Source organism: Sinocyclocheilus anshuiensis, unplaced genomic scaffold (genome assembly GCF_001515605.1).
Source record: "Sinocyclocheilus anshuiensis isolate Anshui unplaced genomic scaffold, SAMN03320099.WGS_v1.1 scaffold1372, whole genome shotgun sequence".
NCBI lineage: Eukaryota > Metazoa > Chordata > Actinopteri > Cypriniformes > Cyprinidae > Sinocyclocheilus > Sinocyclocheilus anshuiensis.
The window spans coordinates 283,995-304,566 of NW_015546103.1; the positions used below are offsets into that span (position 1 = coordinate 283,995).

General features: G+C 39.3%; 1 protein-coding gene across 2 annotated transcripts in view; it reads left to right on the forward strand.

Annotated features, from left to right (window-relative positions):
• Positions 1 to 20,572, forward strand: part of LOC107700583 (dmX-like protein 2) — a 58,255-nt gene that overhangs the window by 23,032 nt on the left and 14,651 nt on the right. For both annotated transcript variants that reach the window (XM_016502299.1, XM_016502300.1), the window contains exons 8-25: positions 2,793 to 2,914; positions 3,035 to 3,124; positions 3,238 to 3,349; positions 3,435 to 3,554; positions 3,878 to 4,108; positions 5,309 to 6,985; positions 8,853 to 8,963; positions 9,867 to 10,036; positions 11,100 to 11,197; positions 11,347 to 11,512; positions 12,624 to 12,888; positions 13,103 to 13,869; positions 14,861 to 15,151; positions 15,250 to 15,441; positions 15,542 to 15,618; positions 15,806 to 15,936; positions 16,962 to 17,210; positions 19,622 to 19,672. In XM_016502299.1, the coding sequence (XP_016357785.1) occupies positions 2,793 to 2,914; positions 3,035 to 3,124; positions 3,238 to 3,349; positions 3,435 to 3,554; positions 3,878 to 4,108; positions 5,309 to 6,985; positions 8,853 to 8,963; positions 9,867 to 10,036; positions 11,100 to 11,197; positions 11,347 to 11,512; positions 12,624 to 12,888; positions 13,103 to 13,869; positions 14,861 to 15,151; positions 15,250 to 15,441; positions 15,542 to 15,618; positions 15,806 to 15,936; positions 16,962 to 17,210; positions 19,622 to 19,672 (4,920 nt within the window). The remainder of the gene's footprint in view (positions 1 to 2,792; positions 2,915 to 3,034; positions 3,125 to 3,237; positions 3,350 to 3,434; positions 3,555 to 3,877; positions 4,109 to 5,308; positions 6,986 to 8,852; positions 8,964 to 9,866; positions 10,037 to 11,099; positions 11,198 to 11,346; positions 11,513 to 12,623; positions 12,889 to 13,102; positions 13,870 to 14,860; positions 15,152 to 15,249; positions 15,442 to 15,541; positions 15,619 to 15,805; positions 15,937 to 16,961; positions 17,211 to 19,621; positions 19,673 to 20,572) is intronic.

The following is a 20,572-nucleotide window of genomic DNA, read 5'->3' on the forward strand; positions in this document are numbered from 1 at the left end:
ATACGCGTGTGACATATTATATTAACAGTTAGCGAAACATATACAGAAAAAATATAACTGTTACTGGATTAACCTGGCTGCCTTCTCACTAGACCCTCTGCTTTGCAGCACAGTTAATGATATGCTAAGCATAGGATTCCTTGACGCAATTGGTTATTGAATTTTGTACTCCGCAATGGTGTTGATAAATGGATTGCCACATGGTTTGTCTAAAAGCATATTAAAAACACCACATAGACAAATAAACAACATAAAAAACTTGATTTTCACCACAGGTGGACTTTAAATGAAAAAAGTGCACAATACACTACTTTTGAATTTATTGAATTTTGTGCATAACAATGTGATTAATTGTGATTAATCGCAGAAAATCATATGATTAATCGTGATTCAAATTTTAATCGTTGCCCAGCACTAATATATATATTAGACAAACCATGTGGCAATCCATTTATCAACACCATCCTATCTGAGGGTTGTCCCCCCTAAAAATATGATTAAAAACCACGCTGTGCATTGTAAATAATAATGTGTTCTTTGGTCCAAATGCCTGCTTTCCTCTTTTTCATCACCTACACTCACACAAGTCCGGTGAGAGAGAACAAAGCCAATAGTTGAGGAAGCCCAGTAAGTAAGGCTGTCAAGGCTAATTTCTTCACTTAAACATCGGATGAAGTGATTAGTTTCTCTTTAATACAGATGATGTCAATGTATTTTTCGATAAATCCGCTATGTTAGCAATAATAACGTTACCTGCTTGAGGGAAATGGTTGCCAGGTTTTCCTAACAAATCCCGCCCAATTGCTACTCAAAACTAACCGCGTTTCGAGGGGTCCCCCGGTAAAAATCGCGTTCCGAGGATAAAATACGCATGTTTTGGCGGGGTTCCCCTGGTAAAATTCTCATAACAAAACCCGCCCAATTGCTACTCAAAACTAACCGCGTTTCGAGGGGTCCCCCGGTAAAAATCGTGTTCTGGGGGCTAAAATACACGTTATCGGGGTCGCTTCAACCCGCGGACATGAAAAACAACCCGCAGCAACAGTGATAATGTAGCCCAATTCCATGGGAAAACCGCGGACTTGGCAACACTGTGACATATACCAGAGGTTTTCAACCTGTGGGACCCAGGGGGGCGCCAGCACCTGTCAAGGGGGGTGCGAGCATCAGTTAATTCAGAGACGTTCCCTTGAGAATGATTCCTTAAAAATAAGGTTTTAATCATTTTTGCAGTAGTAGTAGCAGCCTATTACGTACATTCTACTGAACAATAGTAATATATTTCTGCCGCAATGCCTTCACGTTAAACCAAACTTTTATTTTGACGGGTTGCCGTGAATACCTTTACATGTCTGTGTTTACATGTTCTCATTTAGTGAGACGGCAGACCACCGCAAGCTTCACGTACGCTTCAGTACAAGTAACTGTTAGTAAACAAAACCGCGCATCTGCGCCATTCATTAACACAGAGACACGCAGAATTCATATTTAAATAGTTGTTTTGCTTGTGGGCCGTCCCCCTAATATAATGGCAGGGGAAACACTGTATGTGTGTATATATATATATATATATATATATTTACTGTATATTACGCTGCTTCCACACAGATCTAATATAAACATATGATTTCTTTTGTTGATGTTTACGTTCACAGACATACGACTGTTTTTGTAACACGTGTGTTTTTAATATAAACTTGCGTGTGTTTGACAGTTTATCCACAATAAGACATGAAAGATAACTTAGTTCAGTACTCACTAGGGATGGGCATTTCAAGCAAAAATATTTTCGAAGACCGCTGGGAATTATTAGATTATTATTCGAAAATTGCACCCTTTCCCCACATGCATGCACGCAGGTATAGGTTACACATCCATAAACAGAGAGAGAGAGAGGGAGTGAGACCATTCACGCTTTCAATCTGCATGATAACAAACAGTTTAATTAATTAGGGGATAGGCTATCTTAACTCAAGCCATATACACATTGTAACATGCTGAAACATATTATTATAAAAAACATAACCGAATGATGGCACTTGTTAACATAACAGTCGGACAATTAGCATAAATCAACTGCTCATGAGGCTAGGACATTTCCATTTAAAAAAATGGAACCCCTAAAGGGAATAAATACGAGATATATTGATATATTGAAAATATATTTCAATACGTTCTCTCGCAGTTATAACATTGGGTAAATTATACTGTATATAAATTGCGAGAGTCAGGGAGCCGTTATTAATACGCGGGGCATTGAAATCGCTTTTGAATGCACGCTTGCTTTTTACTTTTTGTGAGATATTGGCAGCGCCACCCTCTGCTTACATGAACACCTCATCAGCACTGAAAACATGGGGACATTTTTTTTAGACAATAATCACACAACCTCGATATTCTATAATGAAATCAACTAATTGAATATTCGAAAATCGTGACCCATCCCTAGTACTCATATGTCCTGTGATAGCTGCTTTCTGTGCACGTGCTTAGGATGTGTGTGCTCAGAAAATCGTATTTCAGAAGCACAGCCCTATTCTGGAAAAGGGGCGGGTAACAGTAGCTCATTTGCATTTAAAGATACATGTATGAAAGCATGTTTCTGCTTCCACTCAAAATAGACATTTTCAAAATGATATAAATGATCTGTAGGGTATTTTGAGCTGAAACTTCACAGACCCAATCTGGGGACACCTGAGACTTATATTACATATTGTAAAAAGTGGTATAATAGGTCGTCTGTAAGTTATTACTATGTCTGGCTTCTTAAAAATGTTTTGTGTTTGTGTCAGGAACGTACTGTAACTCAGCAAGTGCGTGCTTTGTGGCATCTGATGGTAAAAACCTGCGTCTGTATCAGGCTGTGGTGGATGCCCGCAAACTGCTGGATGAACTCTCTGACCCAGAGACCTCTGTAAGAGCTTTTCAAAGTAGATTTGATACAAAATAATGTCCTTATCTGTCAATTAACGTATGGCAAATGTCATTAGAGTTGACCTGATTGTTGATCTCTGATGGTTGCTTTTATGTTTAGAAACTGGTGGGTGAAGTATTCAACATTGTGAGTCAGCAGTCCACTGCCCGACCCGGCTGCATCATAGAGCTGGATGTCATTACTAACCAGGTGGGTTCTGTTTGTGTACACATGCAAGTTTGTGTTTGATTAACATTGTTGCAATTAAAAAAATATATATGTTGTGTGTAATTCCGCATGTACTGTATGTTTGTGTCTTTCAGTGTGGCTCAAACACACAGCTGCTTCACGTATTTCAGGAGGATTTTATTTTAGGTTACAAACCACATGAAAACATTCCAGATTTCAACTTTACCAGTGTTCGCTCTGGGGAAGGTACAAAAAATGTTTTCTTTCCTTTGAAGTGTGGTTTAGACCGTTTTTACAGAACATTACACATTTTTTTTGTCTTTGTTTCTAGAGTACCAGCCCCCTTCTTTCTCAGAAAAGTTCTACCTGGTGGTGATCGAGAAGGATGCAAATCGGAACTCAGTGTTACAGATGTGGCATCTTCATCTGCGCTCGGTGCAGGCGTGTGTGGGTGCGTATGATGTGGGTTATTTGTGAAATGATGACAGCTGTCAGCAGACAGCTTATGAGAAGAAATTGTGAGGGGAGTCTCATGAATGGAAAGCTGATACTTCCTCTAATGACTAATTTCTTTTTTCAGAGATGGAAATTATTTAGAAGGAAATTATGCCCTAATTTACCCATTGGGCATCAATAATGTACATCTGCACTGTGTATTGTACTGTCTATATATTTCTGTTGATATCTGTTTCTGTCTCTCTCTGTCTCTGTCTGAGATGAATTTAATATAATTAGTGTCATGATTGATTACTGTTACATTTTACTGACTTGCAGAAGAGCCAGTAAATGACCACGTGTTCCAGAACCAGCTGACGGTTCCTTTGAGTCAGAACTATGGTGACTCATCTCCTGACACCACTCCAGGTCATAGTCCGCTGCCTCGCTCCTCCTCTTCCGCCAACCTGCAGTCAGCCAGCAAACTCATCCTGAGCTCTAAACTGGTCTACAGTCAGCGGTTAGAACTTCCACCAGGGGTGGAGCTAATCAGAGCCACACCCTCTGCCGGTATGATCATATATTTATACATGCATTGTTACAGACTAGAATTGCCCCATTAATTGCTTCATAGCATTAATATAAGCTATACATGTTAGCTTTTAAAGGGATAGTTCACCCAAAAATGAAAATTCTGTCATTAATTACCCAAACCCATTCGGAACACAAATTAAGATATTTTTAATGAAATACAAGAGCTTTCTGATCCTGCATAGACAGCAACGGAACTACCATGTTCAAGGCCCAGAAAGGTAGTAAGGACATCGTTAAAATGGTCCATGTGACCTCAGTGGTTCAACCTTAATTTTATGAAGCTGCGAGAATACTTTTTTCGCGCAAAGAAAACTATTCAACAATTTCTTCTTGTGTGTCTTCGACACACGTTCACAAGAGTACCATGACGCATGTGTGGTGCTGCTGACACAGGAGTCAGCGTGCTGACGTAGAACCCAGATGTGCTGCACCTTCTTTGCAAGCAGAGGAATGTACACGCATGCACTGTGATACTCTCGTGAACATATTTTAACAATGTCCTTACTACCTTTCTGGGCCTAGAACGTGCCAGTTGCGTTGCTGTCTGCAGGGCCAGAAAGTGGATTTCATCAAAAATATCTTAATTTGTGTTCCAAAGATGAACTAAGGTCTTACAGGTTTGGAACGAAATGAGGGTAAGTAATTAATGACAGGATTTTTTTTATTTTTGGGTGAACTATCCCTTTAAGATAAATAACATAAGATCATTTCTGTGTGGTTATACTTGGGTCATTGGGCTGTTAATAAAATATAATCTTCCCGATATTCACGATGCACTACTATAAACTACTGTGCACCAAGATTTTAGTTTACTAATGTCATTGTAGAAATACCCAACTCACAAGTGTATGATAATATTGGGGTTATTAAAGTAAAGTGAAACCCTTATCTAGAATGAAAGCATTTGTCACTGTAGCCACATTCACATGGACCCTAACAATCTGTTTAGCTGCCCAGTCATGGTCTCTGACTTAATGGTCAAATAAAAATGTGTTCTAATCACTGAAGTATTCAAAATACTGGATAGTTTTATATTGACAATGAAATATCATCTCATATTTGCCTTGTATGGCATATTAAGTCATTTGTGGGTGTGTATGTGGATGGTTTGTGTTCTGCTGTAAATGCATCATGTGCTTGTGTAAGTGATAAAAATATTGGGTGTTCTTTTCAAAGGTCACTTGAGCTCCTCATCTATCTACCCTGTGTGTTTGGCTCCATACTTGATTGTGACCACCTGTTCTGATGGACGCGTCAGGTTCTGGCACTGTCAGGTGGACATGGACTTATCAGCGCCATACCCTGAAGAGACACGTTCATATCGGTGGGAGCACTGGAGACTCTTGAAAGAGGAAGAGGACAACGACAGCTCTGTGAGTGTTGCGGGTCGACCCGTTGCGGTCAGCTGCTCCTACACTGGAAGACTTGCTGTGTCATTCAAACAGATGTCGCCTGAGAACGAAGGTGGCATGCTTCAGGACTTCTCCATGCTTGTATCGATCTACGAGTGTGAGTCGACGGGTGGCTCAGAGTGGGTCCTGGAACAGACGATTCACCTTGACGATTTTAGCAAACCTGCGAAGATGCTACATCCGCGTGTTAGTGTTGATAGCAATTTGGTTGTCTATAGCAAGTCAGATTTGTTTGTAACCAAAGACAGCCCCAATATCAAACACTTTGTGCACCTAGACTGGCTGTCTAAAGAAGATGGGTCGCACATCCTGACGGTCGGGGTTGGATCCAACATCCTTATGTATGGACGCATCTCAGGGGTTGTCACAGAGCAGACAGGAGTGAAGGATGGCATGGCAGTCACCCTGCCTCTAGGGGGCAGTATAAAGCAGGGAATTCGCTCTCGTTGGGTGCTGCTGAGGTCCGTAAACCTCGTCTCTTCCGTGGACGGTACCCCATCCCTGCCGGTGTCCCTATCCTGGGTGCGTGATGGCATCCTGGTGGTGGGCATGGATTGTGAGATGCATGTTTATGCACAGTGGAGGCAGGATGAAAAACCGGGCGACTCTGACGACAACAGCATCTCATCCCCAGAAGGCGTTGGAGGTCCCACAATGTCTGTTTCAAATGAGGGCAGAGCGCGATCTAAGAGTGTCTTTGAGGGCAGTGCGGGAATTGATGATGCGTTCCGCCCCCCAGCAGTGATTCAAGATGGCGGTTTGTTTGAGGCGGCCCATTCATTGTCGCCTACTCTTCCGCAGTACCATCCAACACAGCTTCTAGAGCTTATGGACCTTGGAAGGGTACGTCGTGCCAAGGCCATTTTGGCACACCTGGTCAAGTGCATTGCTGGAGAAGTTGCAGTTGTGAGGGACGTAGAAGCAGGTGAGGGTGGCGCCAGGAGGCACCTATCCCGAACCATCAGCGTGACGGGTAGCACGGCAAAAGACATTATCGTTGCTGGCCGAGATGGTGGGCGAGATTACACCGAAATCAATTCCATACCTCCACTTCCGCTATACGCCCTGCTGTCTGCGGACCAGGACACCTCTTACAAGATGGGAGAGGAAGTGGGAAAAGCTGGAAAAGGGGCAGAACATGAGACACAGAAACAACCAGAGGATCAGTACGCTGATCTGTTTCAGGTGCAGGCTGTCACCATCGACGATTTTGTGAGCTTTGCTGCAGAGAAACCAGAGAAGAAGTCTCGTGTGATTAACCTATCACAGTACGGCCCCACGTACTTTGGCCCTGAACACGCACAGGTGCTGTCTTCACATCTTATGCACTCCAGCCTGCCAGGTCTCACACGCCTTGAGCAGATGTTCCTTGTGGCTCTTGCCGATACTGTGGCGACCACTAGTGCAGAAGTAGCAGGACCCACAGATAAACAGTACACTGGTGAGTTTACTTCTCATGCAGACTTTAAAACCGAAGTGTGTAATTTCTGCACCACTAGTGTCACCAAACGGAATTGCAAAAATAATGACTGTTTTACAGGTTTCCCAAACACTCCCCCCATTTCTCATTGCTCAAAAAAATAGATCCTGCCTCAAAGTCATTGATTGGGCCATTGAGCCAATTAGTTTTTTTCTGGATGCTCAATTGTGCCAAAATCATTCTGTAAAAATCTTATTTAATAAAATGTAATAAATAATTAAAAGCTTATTTGTTAAAATAATGAAAGGAAACATTTTATTGAACTTTTTTTAGCATTTTAAACAAGTTCAAAATGCATTTTATTATCTTTAGTACATTAGTACATATCAACAGCTCACCGTTCGACATACTGTCACAGACATAGTCACATGATCAAAATGAATAGAGGGAAAGGGCACAGAACAAAAAAAGACAAAGAGAAAAAGAATGATGCATTAAAATAAAGTGAACAAACAGAGATTGGTAAGCTTAACCTATCTTTGTTTTTTCACTGTTAAGTCTTGAAGTCATTTAACATTTAACGTTGTTGCTTGAGAGGGCAAAGTGATTAACCATAATATCAGTTCTTTTCTGATTATCTCTCAGATAATTATCACTCAGAAAATAAAATTGTTGCGGGATGTTTGTAAAAGGGGCGTTCTGTTTACTTTCGAGAGAAACTGATGAGATTGCTTGCAGAGATGCAAACTATACCTTTCGCCGAAAATCGTCGTTTTGAATTCTAAATAGTTGCTACTTCATACATCAGTACAAAAAAAGTGCTGATTTTTAATGTTTTTAATTTTTATACAACCAAAAGCAAAACACGTTAAAAGGACTACATTAGGGAGTGGAAACAACAAATGAGCCAGGGAGTGATCCTCTGCTGCAATCTACTGGTTATAGTGGGAATGTCATGTCATTTTATTTCTTAAAAGTGGTTCCAACAGGTGGCAGAAATCTTCCACTTAAGCATTGCACATGTTCCATGCTTTATCTCTATGAATAAAAAAATAAATGAATTAAAAAAAAAACTTATTTAAACTGAATTTTACATAGGCCTATATTGTTCCCATTTTATATAAAATGTCCAAAATATTAATAACTTTGAGACAAATAAATAAAAAATACTATTAAAAAAAGAGTATACGGGGGGGCAACACTGATCTTGCATACCCCTCAGCAAATGTGCAGTTGCACCCCTGAATATACATGAGTATCTTGTGAGCGTGATACACTTGTGTTGGCTAACTGTCTAGTATGTCATTGGTGTTAACTGAGTACATGAAAAGAGAACCATAATAAAACGGTTTTTGTTATAACCTTGGTATTATTATTTATTGTCAACATTAAACATATCAGGCTTTATCCATGTTACCTATAGCTCACATCTTTTTTATTTAGTCTCTTTAGTACTAAACTTTAACACGGTGTTCCAGTGCTTGCTAGAGCCAAAATGCAAGGAGAAAGGTTCAGGGACAGTAGGATAAATCATACAGCATGCAAGTGTATATACTGTAGTTCTAATTCACCTAACATTATATTGCTGATGAACTTCAAAGTTCAATCCTCAATTTCCCAGTAGAGGAAGTTTTTAATTAGTCTCTTGAGTTTTGATGTGCTGTGAAATGTTTAATTGGATCAGGTGTGATCAGAGTCATCAGTAGGTGATGCAGATTGTGGTCTGGAATATGTTAAGGATTCGGTGTGCTCTGAACATCAACACTCTTTGATGACAGAGCCATATGTCTGAGAGTTATGAGCATGCTTTTCGAAACCGATGCAGTGGAATTGTCTTGTAGAAAAAGGTTACTAGGGTTTATGGTGTAGTAAATATGTGTTTCTGCAGGTGGAGAGGCTCTAGATGAGTGTGGTCTGCGTTACCTGCTGGCCATGAGGTTGCATACCTGTCTGCTGACATCCCTGCCCCCACTCTACAGGATGCAGCTACTTCATCAGGGTAACACACACTCACTTGCATGCACATATACACACATCACCATATTCATTGTCAGTGGTAAGTGGTTCCCTCAGATAAGGTGGTGCTAAAGCTTTTCCAACACCAGTAAAGGAATCCGGACCCAGCATTGAAGATGGATGTGGAGCAAATAACCTTTTTGAACTCTGTTTTGAATATTTATGAATGGATATAAGACTTTGGTTTGGTGTGTTCTTTGAATCTTTTTTTTTTTTTTAAGGTTTGTTGTGAAAAATATTTATTTAGAAAGGGAAAAAAAAAAAAATTAGACTATTGGGATAACAAACACCTGAATGTGATACAATTTAAAAGTAAAATGCAAATTGTTCTTACTCTATATTACTCTAACTTTGCTATATTGTTTGGGCATTACAAACTGTAGTTTGGGATATTTTGATTTGATGTTTAGAAATCACTCTGTGAAGAATGAAATGGTTACAGTGTGAGATTGTCTAATATGTTAAATATTTATTTCATCTCACATGTTAAAATGTTTATGTTGACAGCCCTAAAAACACAACTTGGGGTTTATTGTTGTCAAACAGGTTTCAGTTCTGAAGTTTGTGTGTGTATGTGTTTATTACTGACATTTAAATGTGTGTGTGTGTGTGTGTGTGTGTGTGTGTGTGTGTGTGTGTGTGTGTGTGTGTGTGTGTGCACGCGCGCGCTTGTGCTACATTGTGGGGACCAAATGTTTCCCCCCTTGCAGGAAAAAAAATATTAAAAATAGTAAATGATGTTTATCTGAAAGTGTGACACTGCAAACAGGTTCTTGCTTGCTTGCCCTGAGTGCTGCATTCAATTGTTGTTATAAAGGAGTGAAAGCCTCATGTATATTTCTGGTCTTGGTGTGAATCGGCCTTTATACTGTGTTTATGTGTCCAGGTGTGTCCACATGTCACTTTGCATGGGTGTTCCATTCAGAAGCTGAGGAGGAGATGCTGAACATGATTCCTGCCATGCAGAGAGGAGATCCGCAGTGGTCTGAACTCAGGGCGGTGGGTGTCGGCTGGTGGATCAGAAACATTAACACACTGAGGCGGATGGTGGAGAAGGTGAGGCCACTCGAACATACTTGCACACATAGCATTATTTACACAAACTATGTTTGTGGATCAGTATTCCTATAGAAACCAGTGCTTCCCAATCCTGTTTCTGGAGGCACCCCAACCATACACATTTTGTGTATCTCTCGCTCTGTCTTTTTTATATAATTTATGTTTTTTTTAAATGTACAAATAGGTTAGTAACCACTGCTATTAACCAGTAGTGCTCATAAAATAATAGGAATATTATTGGGTAATAGACATTTTCCAGAAGCAACACAGGAAGATTCAGGAACATTTTCCTGAAGGAGAATTTCATTAACCACTATTTAAATATTTTGATTCCGGCCTTCAAAATATTCAAAGTCTGGTGATCTTTTTCATTTTCTGTTTCACTTTCACTCTCCATTAAATTAGATTCATTTATAATTCATTACAATTTTACTTATGTGCAGTTCAGTTAGTTTCAGTTAAGTTTAGTTTTATTCAGTTGCTAATCAGTTCAGTGTCTGCTCCATCTTAAGTTTAGCTTCAGTTCACTTTAATTTATTTCATTTCAGTTCACTTGACATTTCAGTTCACTTTAATTCAGGTTTGTTCTTTGCATTTCTTTACATTTTCATTTCAGTTGAAATTTCATCAAATTTTAGTTCATTTTAGTTGTTTATTATTATTATTATATAATAAGATTTTTTTATTCAGTTAATTTTAGATCCGTTCGTTCACATCAAGGACAATAACAATAATATAATTTTAAAAAATCATTCTGAGCTATAAAAATAACAACCCAGAATGATTGCTGGAATCACTTTCAGATCAATTTTATCTAGCTGATGAATGCTAAAAACACTGACAACCAATCACAGTCCATCCTGCTTTAAAAAGCTTGAGCATTTAAAGTGGCATTTAGAATAACCCAAACCTTATCTTCCATTGGTGTAGACGCTAATATAATTACTGTTTTCTTTATAGTTATCGTTCTTGGTGTAATCAGGTCTTTTGAGTACTATGCCAGTGGTGATATTATAGTTCACAAATGAAAACTAAACCTCTGCTTCTTTTTTTGCATTAGGTAGCCAAAGCAGCATTTCAGAGGCATAATGATCCGCTGGATGCGGCTCTCTTCTATCTGGCCATGAAGAAGAAGGCTGTTCTCTGGGGTCTCTTTAGGTGCTTTAAACTTACTGACTCTTATTCATGGATACAGTGTTACCTTCACATAGTTGCATCTCCTATGCAGTGTGCTGTTCCCTTGATGCTGTGTTGCTGTGGGCTCTTAAAATTTCCGTCTGTTTATTTATGTATTGATTTATGTGTAGGTCTCAACATGATGAGAAGATGACCCAGTTTTTCAGCCATAACTTCAGTGAGGACCGCTGGAGGAAGGCGGCTTTAAAGAACGCCTTCTCTCTCCTGGGCAAACAGCGCTTTGAGCAGTCGGCTGCATTTTTCCTGCTCGCTGGCTCCCTGAAAGATGCCATTGAGGTCTGCACTGTCCTATTTTAACTCTGCTGAAATTCGTTCCCAGGAGAATATAGAAAGTGTGTGTTGTTGATCTCTTAGATTTGGAGTCTGCTTAGTTTGGTTAGGTTTGGTTGTGACGTCATAGAGCGTGTGGTAGTCTGTGAAGAGTGGAGTGTGATATAACAGCCCTGAGCGGTTCAGTTTAGTCAAAACATCACAGATAAACTCCCCTGATGGACATATGACAGCTTTAGTTTACCTTGGGCTGGATGTATGACAGCACACAGTCAAAACACAGTGATAACACCACTCGTGAGAGATTACGACAATATAGGTTGTTAAAATGAGATGTGTGGAGCTATATTAGGAAAGCAAATTAGCTTTGCTTCTGTTGTAGTCTATTTATTTTTATTTTAAAAATAGACAAATGAAAAGTCAGATATAATTGTGATATTTTACCCCAAAATTCTAAAGAAAATAAGGGGGGAATATATTTTGCAAGAAAATTAAGCCCATTATCGATTTAAAAAAAGTAAAATATATAATTATTCATGTTTCATGTTTTCCAATTAAATACTAGTATACTAGTATGTAATGTGTCCAAACCTTTTATATTTGTGTTTTTGAATAACTGTAATTATTTTCAATGTATATTATAATTTTATGGTATTTCTTGTTAGATTCCCACCTATACAGTGGTGTTTTAAAGTAGAAAAATACTTTATAGTATTTTTCCCCATTATGGTAAGGAGAATTTTGGGTTAAAAGATGCCTAATTGTGATTAGGGCTGGGCGATATGGCCAAAAAATTATCAGGATAAAATTTTCCATATTAGTCGATATCGATAATTATCACGATAAATTCAAAATGTTAGTCTTTTTCAAGTTTACAGGCAGATTTTGACTGTATTGTTGCACACAGTGTTTCTCCTGTTTGTCAGCGCTGTTTCATCTGGCTTTAAACTAGTTTAAAGTTAAGAAAACGATATCGCAATCATTATCGTAAATAATTATCGTTATCATTTTATCGCCCAGCCCTAATTGTGATTAATGTAATTTTGCAATGCAATAAAGTGAAAATAAACTTGATATGATTGGTATATGTTCTTGATCAGGTCTGTCTCTCTGATAGGTTTGTCTGGAGAAAATGGAGGACATCCAGCTTGCGATGATTGTCGCTCGTCTTTACGAGGCTGATTACGAAAGTTCCTCCACCTGCCAGGCTATCCTGTACGAGAAGGTTCTCGGCTGCAATAGAGATGGAAGCGGGTTCTCCTGTACCAAGCTGCACCCTGACCCGTTTCTGAGGAGCATTGCGTACTGGATCATGAAGGACTACACCAGAGCCCTGGACACACTGCTGGAGCAAATTTACAAAGAGGATGATAAGAAACCTGGTAAAGAGTCACTGCGTTACAGCAGCTGATTGACTGCTTTAATAAAACGGCATTATGATAAATACTTAAAATGTTAATAATAATAATCGCAACATGCACCGCTTAGGAAAGACAACTAGTAATGTAACACCTATCAACTACTGAGTAAATTTGTAACTAAATATTTTAATAACAGTGTTTGATACAGAACGTTTTTTTTGGGTTTTTTTTTCAGATGTTCTGGTGAAATCGTGTAATCCTGTCGTCTTTAGTTTCTATAACTACTTGCGAGCACACCCTCTGATTATTCGACAGCATTTAGCCAAGCCCGAAGCATCTGGGGTTGCAGTTGGTCTAACATCAGAATGCAACCGCGCAGACGAAATAAACCTTATAGAGCGGAAACTCTTCTTCACCACTGCTAACGCTCACTTTAAGGTGGGCTGCCCACTCCTGGCCCTTGAGGTCTTATCCAAAATCCCTAAAGTCACTAAGAAAGCGTCTTCTCTGAGTAAGGGCTCTTCTGTGGCCAATGTCAGTGGTGCCCAGCCACAGGAGAACGGAGGAAAGGCTTCAGATCTCATCTGGGGAGCTCTTGCCGTCCCCAGTCAGGCCTGGGGAGCAGACTCCTCCACTGGACTGGACTGGAGTCAACCGATGGTTAAAATGGAAGATGAAGGTCTACAGATGGACTGGGGTTTTGATAAGGAAGAAGATGAGGATGAAGAGGGTGGGCTGACCATGAAGAAGCCGGAGGTGGAGGATGAGGAGGCTAAAAAGCCATCCAAATCAGCAGCCCTGCAGCGTGAAGACTCAACGTGCGAGTCTGAGGTGGACGTGATCGCCGAACAGCTGAAGTTCCGAGCCTGTTTGAAGATCCTCATGACGGAGCTGCGGACGCTGGCAACAGGATATGAGGTGGATGGTGGCAAACTGCGATTTCAGCTCTACAACTGGCTGGAGAAAGAAATCGAGGCCATGCACCACATCTGCAACTATAAGGTTGGTGCTCACCATCTCATTGCAAGATTTCAATCTCAGATTGAGCCTTGATTGGGATTTTGATACACCAAAAAATAATTTTTCAGAGAAGAACCACTATATCCCATGCGATGATCTATCTCGATATTGTTTAGCATTTTGACAGTGATCAATGTTTAGTGTATCTTAATATTACAAATATACAAGAAATGAAAAGGCACATCGTATATTTTCTAAATTAATGTTAGATCTTCTTGTGAATGGTTGATCTATGCAGATGTTTCATTTTGATAATGATTAATCTAAATATCATAACTGGACCTTCCAGTGAAAACGACTCTGATGACGAATGCAGGACTTCTCCAATCATTTAGTCCACTTATACATACACAAAGATAGAACCAAGTCCATGCTTTACATTTTATTTTTATTTTTGTGATAATTTGTTAAACTCTGAGATATGTTATAATACAAAAGAAAAGATCTGTTGCTACTTCAGTTTCATTGCGACTTTAATTATTTTTATTTTTTTTATTATTATTATTTCAAAGGAACAGCAATTGAAGCCGATATAATTTTCATTAAATGAACATAAGGAATATGTAGTTAATTTATATGCAAAGTATCAATATATAGTAATAAACAGCAATATGTAACTACACGCATTATTACTAAAGCATTTAAAGAATGTAAAATACCATACAGAGAAGTCTGTGAATGATGAATTATGTTATGAGTGATTGATTTAAATGGACAGTTCAAAAGAACTGAATCATTAGAATAAATTGAACTGCTGAAGTTTAACTCCGAGACGCAATAAAAATCTGCTAGGAAGAGCGAAGTTAGTGTACCGAAAGTCTAGGAAACTGAATTGCTTAGAAGTACATTAAAATTATTGCAAAATCCATGATGTTGATTAATTGTATATTTCCAACAACATATTATTCAATACTTAATAAACATTCAATATATTGGTCATCCCTGGTCTGTTTTGGATATTCTGATATGTCAGTTTGAAGGAAAAGTGGCTGCAGGTCAGCTGGAGAAGTGGGGTGAAGATGGATTTCTGGACCTGGAAGACTCACAAATCCGGGGTGAAGCAGGTGCGTACGAACGTCATCAGATGGAGCGACGGCGTCTGCAGGCCAAGCAGCTGCATGCAGAGAGGAGGAAAGCCTGGCTGAGAGAGAATCAGGCTCTGCTCAGAGTCTTCCTCAGTTACTGCAGTCTACACGGAGCCAAGGGTGGAGGAGTGACGTCTGTCAGGATGGAGCTACTCTTCCTGCTGCAGGAATCGCAGCAAGTGAGTCCTCACATGATGGTTCAACATGTTGATTGATTTATATTGTGGTTGGTTGGTTGAGTGTGTCCTCATGTTATTTGTTGGTTGGGTGTCCTCAGGAAATGACAGTGAAGCAGCTTCAGTCGCCACTCCCCCTCCCCACTACTCTGCCCCTGCTGTCAGCCAGCATCGCCCCCACCAAGACTGTCATCGCCAACCCTGTCCTGCATCTCAGAAACCACATACATGATATCCTCTACACCATTGTCCAGATGGAGGCTCCACCACACCCAGACATACTGGACGACCAGGTGAGAGACACACAAACAGACTCCCTCACAAATAGAAAGATTGTATAAAGACTCCGTGTGTGTGTGTATGCTTCTGCTAATATGTGCATGTGTATTTCAGGTGAATGCTTTACACACACTCGCTGCTTCTCTATCGGCCTGTATCTACCAGTCGCTGTGTGACAGCCACAGCTACAGGTACAAACATCCCCCAACTGATAAATTACACTGATCTTAAAATGCTTCTAAAGATGTTGTAGCTGCTTAGATTGTCTGACTATTATGAATGGCATACCAACTCTTACACGCATATATACACACAGACACTGACTTATGCCCTCCTGCTTGCTTGTGTGTGTGTGTGTGTGTTTGTGTGTGTGTTCAGCAGTCAATCGGAAGCCAATCAGTTCACAGGGATGGTGTATCAGGGGCTGTTACTGAGCGACAGGCGTAGACTTCGCACTGAGAGCATCGAGGAACATGCAACACCCACCTCTGCCCCTGCACAGTGGCCAGGTAACACGCATCAGATTTGACTCCACAGAACACATGCAGAGATATAGCACATTCAGACTCATCCTCGTCTGTAATGACTCAATCTGTATGGAGTGGAAAGCAACATCTGACTATTACCCTATTTGCCTATTTGGTCCATTTATTAATAAAGTCCCTGGTTGTCAGACTGATGGTGAAAAACAATATTAACCAATAATCTCAATGCAAACTCTCAATTAGATCTGATTGCATGTGTGTAGACAATGCTCATCTTATGAATTTTTTTTTTTTTTTTTAAACCACCAATATTCTTTTTTGCATTATGGAAGTTAATAATAGATGGAGTGATTGAATGTATGGATAAATAGATGGATGGATGGACAGATAGATAAAAGAATGATTGGGTGCATTGACAGACGAATAGATGAATGGATGGTCAGATAGATAACAGAATGGATGGATGGATGGATAAAAGAATGATTGGGTGCGTTGTCAGATGAATGGATGGTCAGATAGATGACAGAGAATAGATGGGTAGATGGATGGACTAATGAATGGATGGATGGACAGACAGATAAATGGAAGAGAGATTGGATGGATGAACGGGTAGATAAGGAGTGGATGGATGGATGGATGGATGGATGGATGGACAAATGGGTGGAGAGACTGATGGATGAGAGAATGAATGGATAGAAGATATGTTGGATTGATGAATGGATGGAGAGACTGATAGTGGAGAAAATGAATTTATAGAAGATATGTGGATAGATGGATGGATGGACAGATAGATGGAGGAGAGAGTGGATGGATGGATTGATGGATGGAGGGACAAACAGATGAAGGATGCACTGGATGGACAGTTCGTTGGATGGCCGGATGAATGAATGAACAGTTCGGTGGAGGATAGATTGATTGACGGAAGAATGGATGTATAAAAGAATCCAAGAACCAATGGATACAGGATATATGGCTGGATAGGTGGAAAGATTTATTTTTTTCCTTTTATCCATCACTGGCTCATTGTGTATGTTTTCTTCCTCTCACAGGTGTGTCATCTCTGATCAGTCTGCTGGCGTGTGCTCAGGGTGATGATCACATTCGTCTGAATGTCATGTTGTGTGAGGCAGTGGTGGCTGTTTATCTCAGTCTGCTGATTCACGGTCTTGGCACACACTCTGGAAACGAGCTCTTCCGGCTAGCTGCTCATCCCCTCAACAACCGCATGTGGGCCGCTGTGTTTGGGGGAGGAGCCAAACTTATTGTCAAACCCAAGCGGCCACCTGAAATCACTCCAGGTGAGTCTTCTGCTGCCTTCTATTTGTTGATGTGGCGTCCTGTTAAATCTGTAAAGAAAGTCATAATATGTACTTAACACGCAGCCTTTGTCAGAAGTTCAGTAACATTTTAAAATATATGTAAGTTAGAGTTTTACAGATTTTACGTTTAGTCAAGTGCTCCAGGTAATTTTTTTAAACGTCTTGAAAACAGTGTCTGGTTACTGCAGTACATAATCAGATTTCCTCCCCTGTTAGCTGCTCTCAAGGCAGCAGGGTCAGAGGGTGTAAAGGTCAGGGATTCTGACCCACCGACACTGACTGTCAATCAAGAACCGCCTCAGACTGAGGCTGCTAACCATAGTAACATGACCGTGGAAACAGCACAGCCGGAGAGCTGTGAGTAAAGGCTCAGAGGCACTTCCTCCACACAGGAACAGGAAATGAGATGGGAATGATGGACTTCCAGTGTTGTATCAATTAGCAGATAAGTCCAATGATTAGATATATTGGTAACACTTTTACAATTGCAAAATTTACAAAATGTTTAATTACAACAAATTATAAAATATTACCATATATATTTCAATAAGGTTTCATTTGTTAACTACTTTAGTTAACATGAACTAACAATGAAAACGGCTTCTAAAGCATTTATTAATCTTAGTTAATTTCAACATTTCCGCTACATTCATTCTACATTCTTCATTCTTTAGATAGATAGATAGATAGATAGATAGATAGATAGATAGATAGATAGATAGATAGATAGATAGATAAGCCCTGAGAGAACTGTATAGGTACGGGTACACTTGACAACTATACACGATACAACGAGCTATCTGTCTGTCAACACCGGACATGACAGAGTTACAAGACATTTGTAAGCATTGTTAAAAATATATCTAATAGATCTATATATAATATATATATATATATATATATATATATATGAGAATCGAGATATTTCATGTTATAGTTAACACGTATTTCGAATAAAAAGGGAAAAATAAATAAAACCTAAGCCTATATCAGTTATACTTATAGATACTTGTATGTAGGCTATATAAAAGGGGAAAATTAAATAAAACCTAAGCCTATATAAGTTATACTTATGGATACTTGTATATAGGCTATATATGGCTGCTGTGTGTCATGACAAGCATGACGGGCACCCCCGCTTTCCGTCTGCCCAACCCCCCGCACCCACTGTCTTTACTCGTGCCCCCTCAAAAAAAATGAGTACATGACGCCCCTGGATAAGACTACATCATTTGGAACTGTAAAGGGGTCTACTTTTATTTGTGTGCACTCACAATATCAACAAAACGTGCTTTTGTAAAAATAAAGAAAACAAACGGTGCGCTTTTTGCCGTCTCGTTCTCTGTGAACAGAAGCGCTTCACAAAAATGAACCGAAACTCAGTGAATACTTGCCTCACAGTCTAAAGAAAGCTTTTAATTACTACATTAAAACGAAATAATTCAAATCGAAAACAAAAACTCTTTCATTATATAATCCATAAGGATGCATTTCTCTCTAAATGGCGGTCAAATGAGATGGCGAGACCGTTTTTGCACCTTCTTGAGTGTTCACGTAAACACAGTTGGTTTATATTAAATATTGTCATATATAGGCTATTAAGTGAATGTAAACTGTTGAGAAACTAAATGCACATGTAACACTATATTAGATCCGTGCATGAGATCTTCGAGACAGCAGCCTAAATAAACCTGCTGCTTTCTGTCATTACTGTTTATTTACACAGTGACTATCCAGTGTTATTTTACAGTTGAATAGATTCAGTTTCTGTAGTAATTCTGTGCCAAAATATTATAGTTAAAAAATTAAAGTAGCTACTGTTAATTTCATTTGTATTTTGTTTTTGTTTGTGCTATTGCTTGTGATTTATTTATTTGTTCTTTTTTTTTTTATTTACTATTTACTTGTGTTTTTTTAGTTCAAATAAATTCAATTCTGAGTTTGAGTGCACATGATTCTTGGGTGGGGAGGGGGCGTGGTCCATGGGAAGTAGTCCTGCCACCACAGCTGGAAAAAATCCTAAAGGAAACACTGTATATTATTAAAATCAAAAATTGTATCATTTAACATATCTGAGCTAAGATGACCTACCAATAAACAGTTGTATTTTTATTAGCTAATTATTTTTATTATCTAAAATTAACTAACAATAAACCTTATTAGTGTTACCCGTGTATTCTAGATGGCAGGACAAGTGTGTCATTGCCTGTTCATGTGTGGAGAGGTGCTGCGTGCGTTTGCGGTGATGTTTGTTCTTTTTTATGTTACATTTCATTATTTGTTACTTCATCTGTCTGTGTTTTCATCCAGCCTTTTTGTGTTTGTGTGCATATTTTACTTGTGTGTCTCATTTTCATCTTTTCATGTGTGTATGTGTGTGACCATCACAGCCAATTTGGAGTCAAACAGGCAGACAGAGCTCCAGTCTGAGAATACACCAGGTACACACACTCCCTTTACTCACCTCTCTGTTCAGCATTTTAGCCTGTTTTAAAAACTAGTCTAGATGTAGGTGCATGTCTGTGTGTGTTTGTCTTTATGTGTGTGTGTGTGAGAGAGAGAGAGAGAGAGAGAGAGAGAGAGAGAGAGAGACGACCTCCCCGCTGTGTGTCGAGATGCGGTGCGTGGCTCAGGTGCACACCAGCTGTCTAAGGTCAACATGCAGAGAGTTTGTTCTGTTTTCTTTCTGTCTGAATTGATGAGACCTTTGTAGTGGAACCAGTTTGATTATACTTCTTTTTTTTTAAAGGCATATTGTAGAAAACAGTAACATTACATGACGTTGTTTATAAGCTGTTTACTGATTTTTTTTTTTCTGTGGTTGAAACATTGATTAAATGACTACATGAGATGATATATTTTAATAAGCTGTACTACTTACTTCAGCTTTCCTTCTGATGTTAATTCATGTTAATTGTATGCTATATATAGAAGATTGTTTTTTGTGCACTCCATGCTACCGCTTGAACTGAGGCAGGTACAGCAATCTGCCATGTCAAACTGGCATTTGCGATTTTAAGTTTTTCATCTAATATTTATATTTTATTTCATTTTTTATTTCAATTACCCAAGTCCTTTTTAACAGGGAAATGTTGTAAAGCCTTGAATATTACCCCATTAATTGTCTGTAAATCCAAAATCTAGTGTTTCCAAACTGGAAAGTGCTTCTGGTGTCACATAAAAGCACCACATTTATAAAACAGTGTAAAATAACCCAGTGATTAAGATTTTGTTTTCATACTTGTCGGCTTTTGGCATTTTGTCAAGGTGTTGTCTGGCAGCACTCAAAGAGATTTTACTTTGATCAACAAAGTAAATTAATCTGTCGCCCCCCCCCCACA